The 22,635-nt window shown below is 45.1% G+C and overlaps 1 protein-coding gene and 1 pseudogene across 2 annotated transcripts in view; one reads left to right on the forward strand and one right to left on the reverse strand.

The window, feature by feature from the left end:
• Nucleotides 1–4,891: 4,891 nt before the first annotated feature.
• Nucleotides 4,892–5,286, reverse strand: LOC310824034 (3-hydroxyacyl-CoA dehydrogenase type-2-like; the record flags this gene model as incomplete). The annotated part of the gene is made up of 2 exons (XM_083696930.1): nucleotides 4,892–5,082; nucleotides 5,181–5,286. Coding segments are annotated over 2 exons (297 nt in total), but the record flags the coding sequence as incomplete, so codon positions are not given.
• A 1,426-nt stretch (nucleotides 5,287–6,712) lies between these two features.
• Nucleotides 6,713–22,635, forward strand: part of LOC310824035 (cytochrome P450 3A27-like) — a 52,692-nt pseudogene continuing 36,769 nt past the window's right edge. The window contains exons 1-5 of the transcript in view: nucleotides 6,713–6,805; nucleotides 7,068–7,120; nucleotides 17,848–17,947; nucleotides 18,084–18,191; nucleotides 19,835–19,985. The product of the transcript in view is annotated as a cytochrome P450 3A27-like (transcript). The remainder of the gene's footprint in view (nucleotides 6,806–7,067; nucleotides 7,121–17,847; nucleotides 17,948–18,083; nucleotides 18,192–19,834; nucleotides 19,986–22,635) is intronic.

Genomic DNA, 22,635 nt, shown 5'->3' on the forward strand with positions numbered 1-22,635 from the left:
GGACTATTAAGTCCCAAAGGGGGGAATATATAGTAAATTTAAAGACAAATACTAGCCTTAGTAATCCCACACCTAGGGGAAAAGGTCACAAGGACACCAGATGGTCCTGGAACATCTCAGAGGGGTGAGATCACTTAGGTGGGGGCTGACTAGGGGGTATGGATGCTTTGAAGTAGAGTGGTATACAGCTGTGTAAACATGATCAGGTGATCTGGGGACAGGATGGATGGGTGATAAACACAGTTGTAAACAGCCAAGACAAAAGGGCTTTAGAAAACAGCCTAGATCAATTGATCTCTACAGTAGACTGATCGGCGCCAAGCCAAAGGGGGCGTAGCCCCGGGATGACGAAATGTAGTTCTTGAATATTATTGGTGTATGTAAACAGGAAGTAGACGTTTGTTGAATGAAGGGTGTTGACCTATGTGAAGTCTATAAAAAGTCAGGTAACGGAAGTGAAAAGTGTGTTCAACTTTGCAAACCTGACCCGGCTTTGTTCTCTGTGAATAAAGTCTCTGAATGAATCAACAGCTCTGGTTAACGGTATGTTATTTCAAAATACCATGATTTAAATTCCACTACATCATTAACGACTGTTTTCCACACGCTTTTTTCATTGCATTGCCAGATAATCAATTGGTCATTGATGCGTCACGAATAACGACAATGCGTCGAAAATTAAAGAAATGTAAACATGAATTATGTCATTACTGTCTAAGCATCACAAAGCTGTATGCGTAAAGGCGTCAGGAAGACATTCTCGAGACTGCACCTGTAGTGTGTTCACTGTATGTCCACAGGAGTGTAAAGAGGATCAGGCTGCCCTGATGATGGAGGCAGCAGGACCGGCAGCTTTCGCAGCCTACACCCCACTCCCACAGAGGACATCAAGACGGGCCAGGCACACGAGAGAGAGGGCCAGAATGGCTAAAGAAAGAAAGGAAGAGAAGGAGGGTTGGAGGAGGGAGATGGAGGAGAGAGCGGAAGAGGTGGAGGGAGCCCAAAACCTTCTGCATAAGGTGAAGGAGCACACCGATGCAGAGAAGGAGAGGCTGAAGGAGGAGAGAGAGAGGGTGGACAAGGACAGAGAAATGGTGGACAAGGACAGAGAAATGGTGGAGAGGAAGAGGAAGATAGTCAACCATCTTAAAGATAATATGGAGAGGAAGAGGAAAGTGTTGGATAGAGACACTGAGAAAGTGAATGAATGCAATGCAATACTCAGTCGCATTCAAAAGACGCAGGAAAATAACAAAAAGGATTTGGAGGAGAGGATTGTCCAGTTGGAAATAAAGGCGAAAGAGGTGGAGGAGGTGGAGAAAGTGACAAAGGAGATGGAGGAGACTTTCCAGAGGGAGATGGAAAAAACAAGAAATGAGATGAAGAGGAGAGAGAAGGAGGTGGAGGAGAGAGAGAGGGTGGTGCAGGAGAGAGAGAAGGAGGTAAAGAAGAGCGAAGAGAGATTAAAGATGAGTGAGAAGGAGACCGAAACAATGGAGGTGATGAAGAGAAGGGTAGAAGAGGTCGACAGAGAGATGGAGAGAATCCTAGAGGAGAAAGAAATGGAGGTGAAACAAGTGAAAGAGAGGATGGAGGTGATGAAATGGGCAGAGGAGGAGAGAGAAAAAGACAGGAATGAGAAGAAGAAAGAAAAGGATATTGAATGGATGAGAAAGGAGTTGGAGGCGATGAAGAGAGTAGAGGAGGTGGAGAGAGAGAAGGAGAAAATCCTGGAGGAGAAAGAATGCGACGTTAAACGTGTGAGAGAAGAGATGGATGTGATGATAAAGAATATGGTGGAAAGGAGGGAGAGGGAAGTGAAAGAGGAGATGAGGATGAAGACAGAGATGGAGAGAGAGAGAGGGAGAAGATTGAAAAGGAGAAAGAAAAGGTTATTGAATGGATGAGAAAGGAGATGGAGGCGGGTATGAAGAGAGAAGAAGAGATGGAGAGAGAGATGGAGAGAATCCTGGAGGAGAAAGAAAGGGAGGTGAAACAAGTGAAAGAGAGGATGGAGGTGATGAAATGGGCAGAGGAGGAGAGAGAGAGAAACAGGAGTGAGAAGGAGAAAGAAAAGGATTTTGAATGGATGAGAAAGGAGTTGGAGGCGATGAAGAGAGTCGAAGATATGGAGAGAGAGATGGAGAGAATCTTGGAGGAGAAAGAATGTGACGTTAAACACGTGAGAGAAGAGATGGATGTGATAAAGAATATGTTGGAAAGGAGGGAGAGTGAAGTGGAAGAGGAGATGAGAAAGATTACAGAAGATGTCGTGAAGTGGATGAAGACAGAGATGGAGAGGGAGATGGAGAAGATTGAGAAGGAGAAAGAAAACGATATTGAATGGATGAGAAAGGAGATGGAGGCGGGTATGAAGACAGTAGAAGAGATGGAGAGAATCCTGGAGGAGAAAGAAATGGAGGTGAAACAAGTGAAAGAGAGGATGGAGGTGATGAAATGGGCAGAGGAGGAGAGAGAGAGAGACAGGAGTGAGAAGGAGAAAGAAAAGGATTTTGAGTGGATGAGAAAGGAGTTGGAAGCGATGAAGAGAGTAGAGGAGGCCGAGAAAGAGATGGAGAGAATCCTGGAGGAGAAAGAAATGGAGGTGAAACAAGTGAAAGAGAGGATGGAGGTGATGAAATGGGCAGAGGAGGAGAGACAGAGAAACAGGAATGAACAGGAGAAAGAAAAGGATATTGAATGGGTGAAAAAGGAGTTGGAGGCAATGAAGAGAGTAGAAGTGGTCGAGAAAGAGATGGAGAAAATCCTGAAGGAGAAAGAAGATGACGTTAAACGCATGAGAGAAGAGATGGATGGGATGATAAATAATATGGTGGAAAGGAGGGAGAGGGAAGTGAAAGAGTTGATGACAAAGATTACATAAGATGTCGTGAAGAGGATGAAGACAGAAATGGAGAGAGAGAAGGAGAAGACTGAAAAGAAAAGAGTAATGGCGGCGAACCTGGAGTTTGCCAGAGAGAGCATGGAGAGGGCTTTCCATAAAGGGAAACAAAATACAGGTATGCCCTCCATTATCTGCTTACAGTGCATTCTAAGCATGATCATTTTGGCTTCTCAAATCACCTCAAAATAATTTAGATTTTATCTATACGAATGATAAGACAATTTTTCTCTTACAGATATTTCAACACAGAGACAATTCTGGAAATCCACAACTATCCCAAACTTACTACCACAATAACTACCCTGCATACTACCACTATAACTACACTTGCCGTTTCAATTCTCTTTCATTAAAGTCATATTCAAAGGCAAACTGTATGTCATGTTTGAAATGCTGTATTTTACAAGTTGCATAGCTGTAAACTATGTTGAGTGATGATGAGTTTAGGAAGAAAAGGTATGTAAAAAATGAATACTCCTGCACACACGATTGTTACCTCTGCTTATTTATTGTGTCGACGTTTCGGTTTATGACCTTTATCAAAACATTTTTATCTGTGAGGTCTGTATTCCTAACACCACAAAAAGACAAAGTGGTGGTGTTTGTGTTTTTTACATTTACAAGTTGAGGAAGAAAAAACATGGCACATGTATGCACATGGGTTAGATTAGAAACAATCTGGGTAAACCTTAATTTGAAGAGGTATGCATGAGGTCTGTTATGTTTTTCTCTATATCCCATAATATTGATTACAATGATCAACATATTTGTACCCTGAAAAGAACCCAAACTGAACAAGTTCCCCATTATAAGTACCTGGGCATTTAGATAGATGATACACTTTTAAAATACATGTTGAAAAAGTGATCAACAGTTTGCGAGTTAGACTTGTACTTGTTTTGTAAAGAAATGTCTTGCTTCACCTTTGATAATAGGAGGAAGATTGTCTTGGCAACGCTCCTCCCTGTCCGTGATTATGGTGACACAATTTAAAATCACACGACAGCCTCAATTCTTAAACCACTAGACCCGATTTATCACTCTGCTCTGCAGTTCATTTGTAGGCATGTTTTCTGTACCCACCATTGTCTTTTGTATCTGTCTGTGGGTTGGGATTCTTTGACGTTGAGAAGGGCTTATCATTGGATTTCATCTGTATATAAAGCAGTTCTTTTAAAACTCCCATTTTACCTCACATCATTGCTTTTATGGCGACTTATTGGCGATCAAACTTGCAGCTTGTTACTATTTAATGTGCTACAAGTGATTACAGAATTGAGAAGAACTTTTTAGCTGCTGTGCTCCTCAGATATGGAATGATCTTCAGGCTAGACTGAGGTTGGAGCACTTGGTCCCTTACACTTGTACCATCATCTGCTTTTTAGTGGACAATATATGCAATAAATACCTTTTTTACACAAACATCTTGAATCAGAATGGGTCAGCCCTAGCCTCTTACACAAACAGGGTCAGAGTCAATGGGTACAAAACTGGAGCAAACGTGTGTATACCAAGATACTGTACCTCGACTCCTTTCCATTCCAAAAGAAATGTGTCCCTTTCCCTTCACTCAAATGTTGTGGATGACATGTACATAAAGCCACACACTGATGCAGGTGTGATGTTATGAGAGCTTTAGCATTTAGCATTTCCTGTGTCCAGGCGTTCTATTCACTTCTAATAGGACAAATGAAGGTACACTTGCCTCATAAGGCTCATTCTTGTTTCATTTGTCCTATTAGCTCCTACTGACCTCACTTTACACAGACACAGAGGAGGAGAGACTCAAACTCATTAGAAGTTTATTACTGGATCAGTTTACAAAACAAAACAAAACTGCATGGAGCGTACAGTACAGCAGAGCTTGGAGTACCAGACATGAACACACACATCGGAGCTGTCACAGTGGTATACCTTGGATCACACACAGACACACACACACACACACACACACACACACACACACACACACACACTCACTCTCTCTCAGGGCTGCATGCGGATAGCTCCATCCAGTTTGATGACCTCTCCATTGATCATGGGGTTCTCAGCCAGTGATGTCACCAGGTGGGCAAACTCTGCAGGGTCTCCCAGGCGCGAGGGGAAGAGCACTTGGCGGGCCAGGAATGAACGCACCTTCTCAGGTAAACCCGCCAGGAGAGGAGTGGAGAACAGACCTAAGGAGAGGGAGAGAGAGGTTGTCTGATATGGAGAGGAAGGGGGTGGGGGGGGAGTGTGTGAAAGAGTGCGTATGTATGTGTGTGTGTTTACTGACTGGGTGCGATGGTGACCACACGGATGTCCATGGGTGCCAGGTCTCGGGCGATTGGTAGAGTCATCCCAACAATACCCCCCTTAGAGGCTGAATACGCAGCCTGACCCACCTACAGAGAGAGAGAGTGAGAGTGAAGGAAGGGGCTGTTGAGACAGTGTTTGTGTGTGTGTGTGTGTGTGTGTGTGTGTGTGTGTGTGTGTGTGTGTGTGTGTGTGTGTGTGTGTGTGCGTGTGTGCGTGCGTGCATGGTGCAATAGAGGTCTTGGCGATCTGTTGGTTCTTGTGTGTGATTGGCTGATGGTACTGCAGCATGTTGACCTCTTCCTCACTGCAGGGTCTACTACAGTTGGAGCAGTCAGAGAGCACAGCCTGGGCCCCTGCAACCAAACATACACCCTGAAATATGGTTTGGACAAAGGATCCCAATGTCAAGATAATATTGCTGTAGGGAGGCTACTCTATGACACAATACCATGTGGAAATGTCAATGATTTTCTAAAGATGAGTGGATAGTGGATAGTGGATAGTGGATAGTGGATAGTGCCTGGTGGGGTCGCAGACTTCAGGCAGATTGTTGACCTAATACGAAACATTAGTACTTTATTTGGACATTATATGATACTTTTGAAGCCCTGAAATAGTGGGAGTATGTTTACAAATGTTTTTTTAAAAACCCATTGAATTAAAGTTGAGAATCTCTACTTTGACCCCATAATAATTGTTTGATTTCAAATCCAAGTGTAGAGCTAAAAGAACAGAAAATGCTTCCTCTTTCCAATACTTATGAAGAGCACTGTATTCATGTTAATCAGTTGCTTCATTACTGTAATATGTGATGTGTTTTGAACTAGTATTTTGAAATTCTGTTTTTAGGAGCCAATGATATAAAACAAGTGCATACATGTAAAGAACATAACACATTTTTAGAGGAGTTCAAATATGTAAAATTCAGTATTACTCGAAAGAAAATATTTGCCCAAAAATATTTGCCCCATAGTCCTTCTTGAATCAATGGGTCTGCAAACTATTAAAACCCGATAGGGATCAAACAGGCAGCAACTATTAGCAGGATGTTAAGATAAAGGCCGACAATAACATCACTGAGTTTTGCCCTCTGCGCAGGGATCCCCTTTCAATCATTCACTGGCCATGGCTTCAACTTCACCTCTCACATACTCTTTCGCCTGTGTTTCATGATCTGAAACACAGGTGTCATGACGGGATAAAATAATCACTTCAGCAGACGTGTCCGGGGTTACTCAGAAGAAGCGATTGAACCTGTAAAGATGGGTTACCTTCCGTACTTCTCCACCGAGACATGAACTCTCCTTGCCTTACTCATCACTCTGATCGTAGTGTAAGACCATACATTAATAATAAAAAATATTATTTGTTAGTTAGTTAGTTGTGATAATACATACAAATGATAGTATTGATAATTACAGTTATCTAACAGTTTCAATGATACCTATGACTTGATCGTTTTGCTTTTGTTTCAAGTCAGATTGTTGATTTATATTTGTTCTGACCAGGTATGGATACTGGCCATATGGAATATTCAAAAAACTAGGCATTCCTGGTCCTAAACCCATCCCTTTCCTCGGGACGATAATGGGATATAAGAAGGTTTGTAGAGATTAAGCCCATAAACAACAACATTGTAGACTCATCCATGATGTGTGTTGTTGTGGTGAAAGCCATGGGAGCTGAATATGAATTGTTTTACCCAGAAAAATGGGCAATAAAGCTTTTGAACGAAAACGAAAAGAGAGGAGTGGGAGCCGGTCTGTAGTGGAAAAGGGCCATCATAGACTAAGCCACAATTCAGGTTTATGACAAGCATTTATGAACTGGCTATTTTTTTGTTTAGTTTTTTTGTTCCCAGGGTGGTTTCACCAATTTTGACACAGAGAGCTTCCAGAAATATGGGAAACTGTGGGGGTGAGTCTGCTAAACTGATCCTGGTTATTGTTAACTATGATGGATATATATATCTCTCAGTGTCTACAGTATACACTCTTAAACCAGGCGGACACTGTGCGATTTTCACAAACACAGACGATCCAACCGACGAAATGGTCTCATACACCAAGACAAATGATCTGTCTTGATGCAAGTACACTGCCCAAGCAACAATTTCATGCTTCCACATTAATAATTTGAATCTGTTATTGAGCGATTTAAGTTTTAAGCTTTTAAGTATTCTGTAGTATGGTCCCAAACACAACTTGTGCGTTGCCAATGTTTGACAACATCCTGGATTCTCATTGGTTGAGGCTCCTATATTGCCTCTGAGCACGTCTCAAACTGCATGAATAAAGAGGAGCCACGACATGTCAGAATTCAAATCGGAAGTGATTGTGTCTTCCCTCCATGTCATTGAAAGGGCAAAAATGTAATTAAAAAAATAAAGAAAAAAAGGGTTCTAAAAGGATTCTTTGGTTGAATAACTCTTATGGGTTCCATTTGCAGTGCCCTGCGTAAGTAATGGGACAAGCATTTTTTCTTCTTTTGCATTATGCAAATGTCCAAATTAAGCACTCATGTTTAGTATTTGGTCCCCAAATACTAAACATGTATTTGTATGCAAAAGTGCAAAAGTCTGTGACCCATTGACCCAACCAGACGCTGGGTATCTTCTCTGGTAATGCTCTGCCAGACCTATATTGCAGCGATTGTTGTTTGTTTTTTTAGGATGTTTTGCCCTCCTCTTCAGCAAATTAAATGCATGTTCTATAGGATTCTATAGGATTCACTTTTTGGCCCTGAATAATTTCCTAGTTGCTATGGCAGTATGTTTTGGGTCATTGTCCTGCTGTATGGTGAAATGCCGTCCAATGAGTTTGGAGCAATTAAGCAATTAAGTTGTACTTGGACTGACAAGATGTTTCTGAACACTTCTGAATTCATCTTCATCAAAGGAGAAAAGTGAGCCAGTTACAGTGGAAGCCATACATGCCCAAGCCATAACACCCCCTCCCCCATATTTCACAGATGATGTGGGATGCTGTGGATATTGGGCAGTTCCTTTTTTTCTCCACACTTTACACTTGCCATCACTCTGGTACATGTTTTTCCAGAACTCTGCAGGCTCTTTTAGGTACTTTTTAGCAAACCGTAACCTGGCCAGCCTGTTTTTGTGGCTAAGTAGTGGTTTGCACCTTGCAGTGTAGCCTCTGTAGTTCTGCTGGTGAAGTCTTCTGCGGATGGTAGTCTCTGACTCATTGACGCCTACCTCCTGGAGAGTGTTCCTAATCTATGGGGCAGTTTTTTTTAGTTTTTTTTTTTAATTATGGTGAGCATTTTTTGGTTATCCACTGGAAGTCTTCCTTGCCATTTGCGATTTCTTAGCTCACCAGTGCTTTCTTTCCTTTTAATGAAGTTCCAAACTGTTGATTTTGGTAGGTTTAAGGTTTTGGCTATGTTTCATTTTTTTCTGATATTTCAGCATCATAATGGCTTCCCTGACTTTCAATAACATCTCTTTGGTCCTCATGTTGACAAGACACCAATAGCAGACTGCACAAATTATGTGATGGAACACACCTGACGAACACACCTGTCAAGCCAATTGTCCCATCACTTTAGTGTAGCCTGAAATAGGGGGATTATGCATAAAAATGTTGTAATTTCTGAATGATAAACCAATATGTACACAAATAACATCAAATAAAAGATGAGAATCTCTACGTTCTCATTTCAACTCCAAAAAGAAGAAAAAATGCTTCACTGTCCCATTACTTTCGCACGGTACTGTATAACCTTCTGTGGAAAAGGGTTCTACATGGAACCCAAAAGGTTTCTTCAAAGGGAGAGTAGAAGAAGAACCCTTTTTGGTTCTAGGTAGCACTTTTTTTCTAAGAGTGCAGGATCTGTGATGGGTCTGTCTGTCTCTATCTACGGTATATATCCGCTTGAATGCCACAGCCTATTTGAGTATTGTTGCTGACCATGTGCATCCCTTCATGGCCACAATTGACCCATCTTCTAATGGCTACTTCCAGCATGATAATGCACCATGTCACAAAGCAAAAGTTGTCTTAAACTGGTTTCATGAACATGACAATGAGTTCAGTGTTCTTCAGTGGCCTTCCCAGGATCTGAATCCAATAGAACACCTTTGGGATGTGGTAGAACGGGAGATTCACATCTTGAAAGTGAACCTGAAAAATCTGCAGGAATTGAGTGATGCAATCATGTCATTGTGGTGAGACGCATGGGCGTAGCCCTTCATAATGATTAGGGCCGTCACAGCCAATGGCTTGCGTCACCGTCCTATTTATTCCGAGGTAGCGTTGTGTCGGGAGGCGCCACAATTTGTCCCCACATTACTTCCTGCTACGCCCCCCCAGTCAACTGGCTACCGGTATGTACGCTCCTTCTATGTATGCTCTGACTCTGGCTAATTTGTTTGTAGCCTGGTAATTTATTCTTTGCACGCTGTGGTCGCTTTGCAGCGCTTCCACCTGTTGCTTGGCGGTGTCCTGTCTTGGTCAGTGGTGCGTGCTGGGCTATTGATCGCGTAACATTCTCTATGGATTCATACCGAACGTAAACATTTAGCGGAGCTCCGTGAGCTCGCTGGTTGGAGTGGGAAGTCGTCAACTTCCTGGTACGTATCCCATAATTTGGATCTCTATTGCTCTTGTTTTTACCATTATGTTTAGCACTAATGGGGTGTCCTGTGTGCCTTCTAGGTACTGCCGGTTGTGGCCGTGCCTACTGCTGTTTTTGCCATACGTAACTTACCTGCATGGCTGCCTCATCCGCCCTGAGCTAGCCACTTGCCTGGAAGATAGCGGCGAAGACGCTAACAACCGCTATTTTTAACTGATACGGCTATCTGTTGTCTTGTCCTTGTGTGTTGTCTGTCTGTGTTGCAATCAGTGTGGGTGTGTTCTGGGGAGGTTTTGGTTACTTTAGGGGATTTTGTTTATGGTGTGCGTTAGTCCTGCTTAAGTTAACCCTCTGCTTGGCCGCCCAACCATAGTTTCTGTCCTTCTGTCTAGTTGTGGGTTTATTGTTTGTTTGTTTATATATTCCCTCACCTTCTTTCTCTTCTTTTATTTTTCAGGTGCTGAGTGCCCAAGGCAGGGAGGCAGCTAGATTCTCTCGGTGGTGGTGTCCCTTTCCCCGTGTGTGTTCACGTGTGCCTCCTGGTTTTTCTCTTATTTTGCCATTTTGATCCTGTTTTGCGGTGTGTATGTGCGAGCACGAGTGATTGATTGGTGTTGTTGGATCCTCTCCCTCCGTCTCCTGTTCTCGCCCCCTGCTGGTAAGCCTCAGCCCTGATAGCTTTGTTTCCCCCCCCTACTCTCATACAGTGTGATTGATACTTGTCTTGTATATTATATGTAGAGCCTCTATTTTTATAATAATAAAGATAACTTATTTTTGGAACCTTGTCTCTGGTGCTGTTAGTCAACGAACATGTGTGCCAAAGTCTAATTGAGAGTTCATTGGTTAATATTTCCCTGGGTGCAATTCCCAGGGTGGCGTTGTCTGCTAACCCCCTATTCCTACCGCCACATTTGGCGTTGTCGGCAGGATGACTTTCTGAAACACCAGAGGCGAATGTTCTGATAGTTAGAGGTTGTTCTCTTTATCGTGGTTGTTTGTGTAAAAGCCTGCTTATTTTTCACTTCAGGCATTTGGATTGACCCTTTTCTCTTTGACTGTGTGAGTGTATGTTGGCAGAAACAGCAGAGGGCTTGGCTTGACCATCGTGGCGGTTGGCTGTTGTGTTCCTTTGGCAGTGGACCAAAACCTCTGCTGGCACAGTAAGTCATAGCTTCGTTATAAACATGGAAGAAGAGCTACAACAGCTTAGGGAATGGGTGGCACAGCTTAAAGCCGACAATGAGAAGTTGAAGCAAAGACCGAATCCAGCACCTCCGGGTGATGCAGGCACATCCTCTACCTCGCGTGCTGAGCCTGGGCCCCCGGTGGCAGAGAGATTGGTGTTCGTACCCCGGGATAGAAGGTGTCCCCTGTTTAAGGGCAAGTCAGGGATTAAGGTAAATGAATGAATTGAAGAGGTAGAGGCTTGCATGAGGGCACGTCACCTTTCTGTAAATGATCAGGCGTTCTTTCTGTTTGACCATTTGGAAGGGGAGGCCAGAGAGGAGATAGAAACGATCCCAAAAAGATCAAAAGTATTCTCCGGGAGTTGTACGGGTGCTCCCAGTCATATGTAGCCCTGCAAGAGGCTTTCTTTTCGAGAAAGCAGCAGGATGGTGAGACCTTGTTGGAGTTCTCTTTGGCTTTGATGAGTCTTATGGATAGAGTTAAGCATCGTGCACCCGATGGTTTGGTGAATGTTGAGGTTTTGTTGCGCGATCAATTCTCTGAGCATGTTATCGATGGTGCTTTGCGGAGGGAACTTAAGCAGCTTATAAGACGCCAGCCAACCATGACGATGCTAGAGCTCAGAGCAGAGGCTATCAGGTGGGAGCACGAGGGCATGCCAGGTGGCGCGAGGGGTCGCAGTCAATCTGTTCCATCCATACATGGTGTCCAGTATGCAGTGCATGGAGGTCCTAGGACCGTTTCTAGTAGCTCTACAGAGGGGGCTGAACTGTCAGAGCTAAAGGACATGTTGAGACGTCAACAAGAGCAGCTCAATCAACTGTCCCAGAGTGTTGCCATGTTACAACGTCCTCATCAGAGGCCTCGCGGTAACCCCATCATATGCAGGCGGTGTCAACAGCCTGGCCATTTTGCCCAAGATTGTGACGGGCCACGGGTTCCCCCTCGGGCCCAGGCCTTTTTGGCAGCGAACTCTAGGAGCGATGGACAGTCTTCCCCTCGTCTGTCGGCGGGAAACTAGCACCCACCGAACTGCTGAGCCAAAGTTCAGGTGGGGGGTTGCTTGGCTCGAGTAACTTGTCCGTCAGATCTAGCTTAATATCATCATGTCCCCATTTAAATGTACTCATGGGTGGGGTCCCCGTACCATGCCTAATAGACACCGGGTCCATGGTGTCTACCATCACCGAAACCTTCTTTGTGAATCATTTTGAGCCCTGGGGCTCTGACCGTCTGCGCTCTTGTCAATGGCTACAACTCCGGGCAGCCAATGGGCTGGCCATACCCTATGTTGGCTACTTAGAATTAGATGTTGAGCTTTGTGGAAAGTCCATACCACAGTGTGGTGTTCTGGTTGTGAGAGACCCGTCTGGGGGGGTTGGCCCCCAGGCACCCGGTGTGATTGGAATGAACATTTTGAACAAATGCTACTATGAGCTTTTTGGGCAACATGGTCCTGCCCTCTTCCGCCTGCCCTCTGTCTCTCAGGCCCACAGTGCTGTTGTTGAGGCCTTACAGCGGTGTCATTATGCGGAAACTCACCCTATAAGGCCAGGGAGGGTCAAAGTCCGTGGGGGCCGAGCCCATCGTATTCCAGGTGGCACCATGGTTATGGTAGCAGCTACATGTTCAGCACAGTTTTCCAACACACCGGTGTTGTTTGAGCCCACTGATAGAGGACTTCCTGCTGGCTTGTTGGCCTCGCCATCTCTGATCCGGGTGACCCGTAGTACTAGCTATATACCAGTAGTGAACGTGAGCACGGAAGATGTGTTGCTGTATCCCCGCACCGGTAGTTTGTGTTGTGCTCAAGTGGTGAGTTTGCCAGCAAACATCACCGAGGTCAGCACTGTGACAGCCACTGTTACCTCCCAGATGGTAACGCCGTCAGTACAGGCACAGATCGAGGAAATTGACCTCTCTGTCTTGGCGACTTCAGACCAGGAACAGGTCCGGAACTTGCTACAGCGGTTCAGCGGAATCTTTGCCTCCCATGAGGGGGATTTGGGTTGTACTAATCTTATCTCTCATCAGATCCCACTGGTCGATGATGTGCCAGTTCGACAACGATACAGGCGTATTCCACCATCAGAATATGAGATGGCTAAGGCTCATATTAATCAATTGATGGAGGCACAAGTTATAACGGAGAGTTGTAGCCCGTATGCGTCCCCTATAGTGTTGGCCCGAAAGAAGGATGGTAGTCTCCGCATGTGTGTTGACTACCGCCAACTTAATGCTAAAACCCGCAAGGACGCTTTCCCTCTTCCCCGCATCGAGGAGTCTCTTGATGCACTGGCAGGAGCCTGCTGGTTCTCCACTATGGATCTAGCCAGCGGGTATCACCAGGTCCCTGTTGCGGTAGGTGATTGTGCCAAGACGGCCTTTTGCACACCGTTCGGTCTTTTCGAATGGCAGAGAATGCCATTTGGCCTTTGTAACGCGCCAGCAACCTTTCAAAGGTTGATGGAAAGGATTTTTGGGGACCAGCAATGTCAAACCTTGTTATTGTACCTGGATGACATTGTGGTCTTCTCTACCTCCGTTTCCCAACACCTGGAACGATTAGAACTTGTTTTGGGGCGTTTACGCCATGAGGGCCTTAAGGCTAAGTTGAGCAAATGTGCGTTTTTCAAACGGGAGGTTGGCTACCTTGGTCATGTCATTTCGAGTCAGGGGGTGGCGACAGACCCTAAAAAGATTGAGGCAGTGGCTAGTTGGCGTTGCCCTAACACTGTCTCGGAGGTGCGTTCTTTCCTGGGGTTTGCCAGCTATTACCGCCGGTTTGTGGAGGGGTTTGCCAAGTTGGCGGCTCCCCTCCATAAGCTGGTGGCAGTGCTGGGTGGCACAAAGTCAAAGCGGGGTCCAGGCCCTAGTGTCCTGTCCCTGTGGTCTGGGGAGTGCCAGCAAAGCTTCGATGCACTGAAGAGAAAGCTGACCACTGCTCCTGTCCTTGCATATGCTGATTTCAGCTTGCCCTTCATTCTAGAAGTGGATGCGAGCTACAGCGGATTAGGGGCCGTTCTCTCTCAGGAACAGGGAGGGAAGGTGCGCCCTATAGCTTATGCCAGCCGTGGTCTTAGGCCCACTGAGCGCAACATGTCCAACTACAGTTCCATGAAGTTGGAGTTTGTTGCGCTCAAGTGGGCCCTGACCGAAAAGTTTAGGGAGTATTTGTTGGGGCAACGCTGTATAATTTATACGGACAACAATCCCTTAAGTCACCTGTCCTCTGCGAAACTGGGAGCATTAGAGCAGCGCTGGGTTGCCCAGATGGCCCCATTCAACTATGAGATCAAATACCGCTCCGGCAGGCAGAACCGCAATGCGGACGCTCTGTCGAGGCAGAACCCCTCGGACCCTCCTGGTTTGGCGGATCTGGCCCTGGGCACGACCCTTCCAACTTCCTTACAGCAGGTTGACCAGGCACAGCCAGTAACCCAGGTGGCTCAAGCGGTGGTTACAGCCTTGCCTGAAAATAACATCTCCCACTTGCGCTCTAGTCAGGAGCAAGATCCCGTCCTCCAGGAGGTTGTACCACACTGGAGGCGAGGTGTTAAACCGGAGCCGGCTGAGCGACAGCAAATGTCCAAGTCGGCATTAGCTCTCTTGCGCCAGTGGGATCGGCTAGTGGAAAGGGAAGGTGCTATGTACCGTAGGGTGTTTCGTTCAGACGGAGCAGAGGAATATTTCCAATTACTACTTCCTGCTAGTCTGAAGTCTGATGTTTTGACCCAGCTGCATCAGGCGCATGGCCACCAGGGGATAGAGCGTACCTTGGAATTGGTGCGTAAACGGTGCTATTGGCCGAGCATGTCCTCCGATGTGGCTCGTTGGTGCCTTGAGTGCGAGCGATGCCAAACTGCAAAAGATACTAAACCCCCAGCACGTAGCTTTATGGGGCATCTATTGGCCTCACGGCCTAATGAGGTACTTGCTGTAGATTTTACGTCATTGGAACCGTCTCGGTCGGGTGTGGAAAATGTTTTAGTCATGACTGACGTGTTCAGTAAGTATTCGCTAGCCATCCCCACCCAGGACCAGCGTTCCTCCACCGTGGCAAGAGTGCTCGTCAACGAGTGGTTTTATAAGTTCGGTGTCCCTGCTCGCATTCATTCCGACCAAGGTCGTTGTTTTGAGGCAACTCTCATCCAACAACTTTGCCAGCTCTATGGGGTTGAAAAATCACGTACCACGCCTTACCACCCGGCCGGTAATGGCCAGTGCGAGCGTTTTAATCGCACGCTACATAACCTCCTCCGCACTCTGCCCATATCTCGTAAAAGAGATTGGGTTGCTTGCCTCCCACAACTACTCTTTTGTTATAACACCACCCCCCATTCAGTGACCGGTGAGTCCCCTTACCTCTTGTTGTTTGGCCAGGAGCCACGCCTGCCGCTTGACTTTTTGCTGGGAACGGTACCCGACCCTGTTGCAGGGACGGTGCATGATTGGATTGAGGAACACCAAGCCAGGCTGCAAGTTGCCTTTCAGGGGGCTGAAGGCCGCCTCCGGGCTGCAGCTGGTAAACGGAAAGAGGTCTACGATCGCCAGGTCAAAGATTTACCACTGGGGGAGGGCCAGTTGGTCTACCTCCGTAATCTTAGTATGAGGGGCTGCCACAAAATTCAGGACCTGTGGAGCTCTGTGGTATATGAGGTTATCAAAGCTCCCCCAGCCAACGGGGCTGTGTACACTATCGCCCCAGTGACTGATCGGAGCAAAGTCCGACAGGTACATCGGGGTCTTCTTAAAGCCCGTATGGGGAGCGATGCCCCGGTAGGCCCCCCTCACACTAGTCCGCCGGTTGCTGAGACTGTTGTCGTGATGTAGGACGACATGGATGGCGATCTGGCATTCTTGCCCCCGGCATCGGTGTTACATCCAGTAGAGACACCCGTTGTTGTCCCTGCCTGTCCGGGCCCCCATGTGGGGCCTGCTGACCCCCCAACGGGGGGACTGCCAATGCCACCAGCTGGACAAAGATCTACTGCGGTAAACACCAGTATCCCAAGGGGCCCCTCCCCTACTCTAGACACTCAACCTAGTACTAGTGGAGTTGTCCATACTGACTGTACACCTGTAGTCTCGGTGGTAGAGAATCTGGATCCGGTAGAGGTCAGTGTGCCAGTGATATCGTTAGTAGTTCCTGAGCCGAGCGTTGGCGGAATGGCTCTACGCCGGACAGGTAGAGCCATGGCGGGCCAACATTCTAACATTCACCATTTACCTCAGGCAGCTGGCCAGAAGGGGGTGTGTCCCAGTGGCCCTGAGTCAAGTTCAGTCGGTGCTGCTCTTCAACCTGAGGGTTTGAAGGTGTTTCTCGTCGGGACGCCGACTGAAAATGTGGGGGTAGATTGTGGTGAGACGCATGGGCGTAGCCCTTCATAATGATTAGGGCCGTCACAGCCAATGGCTTGCGTCACCGTCCTATTTATTCCGAGGTAGCGTTGTGTCGGGAGGCGCCACAATTTGTCCCCACATTACTTCCTGCTACGCCCCCCCAGTCAACTGGCTACCGGTATGTACGCTCCTTCTATGTATGCTCTGACTCTGGCTAATTTGTTTGTAGCCTGGTAATTTATTCTTTGCACGCTGTGGTCGCTTTGCAGCGCTTCCACCTGTTGCTTGGCGGTGTCCTGTCTTGGTCAGTGGTGCGTGCTGGGCTATTGATCGCGTAACATTCTCTATGGATTCATACCGAACGTAAACATTTAGCGGAGCTCCGTGAGCTCGCTGGTTGGAGTGGGAAGTCGTCAACTTCCTGGTACGTATCCCATAATTTGGATCTCTATTGCTCTTGTTTTTACCATTATGTTTAGCACTAATGGGGTGTCCTGTGTGCCTTCTAGGTACTGCCGGTTGTGGCCGTGCCTACTGCTGTTTTTGCCATACGTAACTTACCTGCATGGCTGCCTCATCCGCCCTGAGCTAGCCACTTGCCTGGAAGATAGCGGCGAAGACGCTAACAACCGCTATTTTTAACTGATACGGCTATCTGTTGTCTTGTCCTTGTGTGTTGTCTGTCTGTGTTGCAATCACTGTGGGTGTGTTCTGGGGAGGTTTTGGTTACTTTAGGGGATTTTGTTTATGGTGTGCGTTAGTCCTGCTTAAGTTAACCCTCTGCTTGGCCGCCCAACCATAGTTTCTGTCCTTCTGTCTAGTTGTGGGTTTATTGTTTGTTTGTTTATATATTCCCTCACCTTCTTTCTCTTCTTTTATTTTTCAGGTGCTGAGTGCCCAAGGCAGGGAGGCAGCTAGATTCTCTCGGTGGTGGTGTCCCTTTCCCCGTGTGTGTTCACGTGTGCCTCCTGGTTTTTCTCTTATTTTGCCATTTTGATCCTGTTTTGCGGTGTGTATGTGCGAGCACGAGTGATTGATTGGTGTTGTTGGATCCTCTCCCTCCGTCTCCTGTTCTCGCCCCCTGCTGGTAAGCCTCAGCCCTGATAGCTTTGTTTCCCCCCCCTACTCTCATACAGTGTGATTGATACTTGTCTTGTATATTATATGTAGAGCCTCTATTTTTATAATAATAAAGATAACTTATTTTTGGAACCTTGTCTCTGGTGCTGTTAGTCAACGAACATGTGTGCCAAAGTCTAATTGAGAGTTCATTGGTTAATATTTCCCTGGGTGCAATTCCCAGGGTGGCGTTGTCTGCTAACCCCCTATTCCTACCGCCACATCATCATGGACCAGAATCTCAAAGGAATGTTTCCAACATCTTGTGGAATCAATGCCACGAAGAATTGAGGCTGTTTTGAGAGCAAAGGGAGGCCCTACCCAGTATTAGTATAGTGTTCCTCATAAAGTGCTCTGTGAGTGTATATCTAACTATCTTTGTTTTTGCTGGTCTGTAGGATCTATGATGGCCGTCAGCCCATCCTGTGTATCATGGACACAGCCATGATCAAAACCATCCTCATCAAGGAATGCTACTCCCTTTTCACTAACAGGAGGGTAATACGCTAAATTGAAGTTGTTGTATGGGGAAAAAAACATAAGGGCTCCTTAAATAGATAATATCATTGTTATTATAGCATTATTAATATTAGGTTAATCTTGCAGTATATAATAATAATAATAATTGTTCTAGAATATCTATCTCAACTGGCCTCTGTATGACGCCGTGTTTATCGCTGAGGATGATGCATGGAGACGGATCCGCAGTGTCCTGTCTCCCTCCTTCACCAGTGGGCGGATCAAAGAGGTACAGTCCCATCTCTCCTCTCCTTCTTTCATTCATTCCTTTATACAACACAAATAAATGAATGACTAACAACTCGTGTGTGTGTGTGTGTGATTTGTACTGTGTATAGTGTGTATTCATTGTTGTTTGTTGTTGTGTGAAGCAGCAACTTTAATTAATTAATCCAAGACAAATTTTCATCCGGGACAATAAAGTATATTTGATCTTATCTTCGATAAGTTCAGTGGTCAGATGACAGAGTATAGAATAATAGTTCATCTTTGGAGTCACTTATTCTTTGACTATATACATAATGTATCCTGTATGGATGTATATTCTCAGGCTATATAAACATTAAAATAATTCCTGTTTCAAACATGATATTAATATATGTTTTGCACATTAATCCACGTATCAATCATGATATTTTTCCATGTATCCTTCCCAACTCAGATGCTCAGGATCATGAAGCAGCACTCTGGTAACTTGGTCAGCAATCTGAAGAAGACGGCTGATAACGATGAGCCCATTGAACTAAAGGAGTGAGTATTTATCTCCGAGACGATAAGGTGAATTTGTAATTTCAGTGAACTCCCCCTTTAATTTTGTGGTTGTGGTTCTGGTGGTCAGAGATTGTGTGGTTGTGTTCCAGGTTCTTTGGACCATACAGTATGGATGTGGTCGTCAGTACTTCATTCAGTGTCGACATCGACTCCCTCCACAACCCCTCCGACCCCTTTGTGACCAACATCAAGAAAATGCTCAAGTTTGACATCTTCAGCCCACTGTTCCTCACAGTCGGTACAACTGCCCCCATATAGCTTTCAGTCATTTTGTGCTTAATAAATGAAGCTATTGATTTCATTGATTAGACTGACATAAACCACACTGCCAATGGTTTGCGCTCTACTCATTTGACAAACACATGGGCCGTGTCCAGAACCAACCTCTAGTTCCTAAATGCTGGACACTTGGAGATCTGAGTGGATTGGATACAGAAGTGTCTAGGGATAGAGCCTAGGAGTTGTTTCTGGACAGGGCTGTGCATTGAATAGGATTGGAGTCACGTATCATGGTATTTCCTGTTCCTGTTTGTAACCGTGGCATTTCCTGTCCGTCCAGCATTCTTCCCCTTCATGGGTCCTGTTATGGCAAACATGGAGGTATCCCTATTCCCTGCCTCGGTCACAGATTTCTTCTACGCTGTCTTTCAGAAGATCAAGTCCAATCGCGTGGCTAGCACCAGGAAGGTATGTAAATATAACTGATCAAATATACGATCTTCAGCCAGTATTGTGTAATACAATTGTAGAGATTTGGTAGCATCTGGTAGTTCTCATGTGATTTTGATCTGACGTAAGCCTGCTTCCAGAGTCGGGTAGATTTCCTGCAGCTGATGATAGACTCGCAGAAAGACAGCAACTCAAAGGGAGAGGAGCAGAGTAAAGGTGCCTGCCTTAAACACACACACACACACACACACACTGTATACTAGCATCTAACACACACATACAGTACCTGCCTCAAACACCTATACCTACAAACACACCGTGGAAATACTCTACTTCGTCCCTTTCTCACACCTACCACCCCATTTCTCCCACTCTCCCTCTCCTCCCTCTCATTCTCCCCCTCTCTCCATCATCATAGGATTGAGTGACCATGAGATCTTGTCCCAGGCAATGATGTTCATCTTTGCTGGCTATGAGACCACCAGTAGCTCTCTGTCCTTCCTGGCCTACAATCTGGCAACCAACCCTCACATCATGACCAAGCTGCAGGAGGAGATAGACACTGTTTCCCAACAAGGTAACCCCTCTGCAGACTCCTATATAGTACTATTCATGTGGAACAGGAAATATGATAGTGACAGTGTTTTAGAGGGTACTGATGAGTGTGTAACCCCTGTGCACTGCAGACTCCTACAGATGGTTAGATAGGTGACAGTATTTTGCAGTGTGCTAATGTGTCTGTAGCATCCCTGTGCAGACTTCTGCCCAGTATTATTCATTTGAAACAGGAAGTAGATAGGTGTTGTTGGAATCTTCAGAATACTTAAAAGGCCAGTACCTGAGGACCTGAGGGATCTACAGGGTATATACCTTAAAAGCATGTCTGACATGCAGTGGTGTGCATGACCATAGAGTGATTTCTAAACTAATACAATCATCTTAAAATAAATTATAAAACTAACAGGTAATCAGTGCAGAGACTTGTGTGATATGTGCTCTCCATCTGACTCGTGCTGCTGCATTTTGTATCATTTGCCAAGAGCTTTCTTTGGTCGACCAGACAGGAGAGTGTTACAGTAATCAAGGCTGCTAGTAATACAAGCATGCATTCGTCTCTCAGTGTCAGCCTGGGAGAGGAAAGGTTGCACCTTTACAGCTGTGTTCTGTAAAGGTCCATGTAATATTCAAGCTTTCTAAAAGCTTCCTAACGGTTGTAATGACTATCTTTAATCGGTAGCGATCAGGGAACAAGATCCCTTATAATAAATCCCTTATGAATAAATATTTCATTTACGAACGCTGTTTTGGTTCGGAAAACACGCTTTTTAAAATGCAGTGTCCTACCTGACATTCGGTTTGCATATAAACATGTTGTGAGTGCCAGGGGTGTTCTAGGGGAGTAGACTGACCTTTCTCTGGTGGCTGCCTCTCCCAATCGTGTGCGCATGCAGAAAAACAACAGCTAATGTCCAACACTGCAAGTTCATTTCGGGGGGATATATTATTATTAGGGAGGATGTTGTTGTTTGGACAACTTCAGACAGAATTTCTCCACGATGGCAGATTTCCGGCAAACTTACTTACTCTTCTTTAAGTGATACAAATATGTTTTAGTCACATTCTTGATATGGGTTTCAAAATTAAGATCTGAGTCAATGGTAACACCTTGTTTTTTTGCCTGGTGCTTAGTGTTACTGTAAGTAGTGTCTTTAAGTGTGCAGACAGTTTGACCAGGACAAGGACAAAGAGCATTTTGGCATCAGCATTAATTAATTAATTCTAAGGTCATTAAGAACCTAGTTAATAACTTAACAACATAGTGCTATCTCAGTGCTATGATCGGCACAAAAGCCAGATTGGAACATGTCAAAGGTACAGTTGGGAATAAGGAGATTATTTAACAGTTTGAACACCTTTTTTTCAAGAATTATTATTTTTTTGCTTAAAAAGGGAAGGTTGGAGATTGGCCTAAAATCGCTAAGGACTGAAGAGTCTACTCTTCAGTCCTTAGCGAGTCTACTTTTCTTCAGGAGGGGTTTCACCATGGTAGTTTTAGGTGCAGATGAACAGACCCCCACTTTGCTGAGCATTTCTGTATGACCACTGCAAAAGAGTTCATAGTGTTTCCATGTGGTGGAAGGTGGGGTAACAAGTCATCAAACACATCTTCAGGTCTTGCCTGAGTGATCCTCCTCACCTAATATTGTTTCTCTTATCTCAGAAGTATGTTGCCAATTCCTCACATTTGTAGGTGGAGAGCAGATCACCAGGTGTCTTGTGGGCGGGATTTATAAGGCTGTCAATCGTTGAAAAGAGCACTGTTTGAGTTGTTATGATTCATTATCAATTTTGAGAAATGATCCGGCTTGGCGTTTTTTTTATTGCCTTATTAAAAGCAGAAAGATGCTCTCGAAGAATATCAAGGTGGACCTGCAGTTTTTGTCAGCTCAGACTTTCTGCAAATTCTTTTAAATTTGGCCACAGCCTTTTTCAGTTTGACTGGTGCTACAGAGTCGATAGTTGCCCTTAGTTTGGTGTTGAAGCTGGTTACTAAATCATTATCACAGGAGGAAGCTGTTGATGGTGTACTATTCATATTCATCATGAAATTCTCATCTGCTCAGCGACATGGCTAAATAAGTAATGGAGCGAAAATATATTTTTTCCCTACTTCTAATAGACATGCATTCATGTTTAGCCAGGTTTCAGATAAAAACATTACAGTGCAGCTTTCGCTCTGAGATAAGATCAATAAAGGTTTTGCCAGATAGGGACCTAATATTCAAAAGCACCATGGTAATGTTCTCTGGGCTGTTCGGTGCTGCCCGGCCACAGTTAATGGAATGGATACCAAGTTATTCACATTTGAACCACCTGACAGTTTTCTTGTAGTCTGTTGACTGTGATAGGAAATAATAGACTATAGCACATTCAGTATTCCAAGCAGTCAATCCACTAAAAGCAGCCCAGTTTAGTGGCATTTTGACTTCTGATTGATCCTTGTGTACATCTATCATTTACATTGTTCAGTGGAATCTAAATGTATTTTCTTCTAACTATCAAGATAACATTATTTAGCGATTTTTGTTTATTCATGTCCAACAAAAAAGCAAGTCTCTATTACACACGTACATTGAAAGTAATGGCGTTCTGTATGCGGGTGTCATGAAATTAGGCTATGCAGATTAGAATAAGTACAGTACTGTGTTCATTTCCCAAAATAAGAA

Source organism: Argentina silus (assembly GCF_951799395.1).
Source record: "Argentina silus genome assembly, chromosome: Y".
Taxonomy (NCBI): Eukaryota; Metazoa; Chordata; class Actinopteri; order Argentiniformes; family Argentinidae; genus Argentina; species Argentina silus.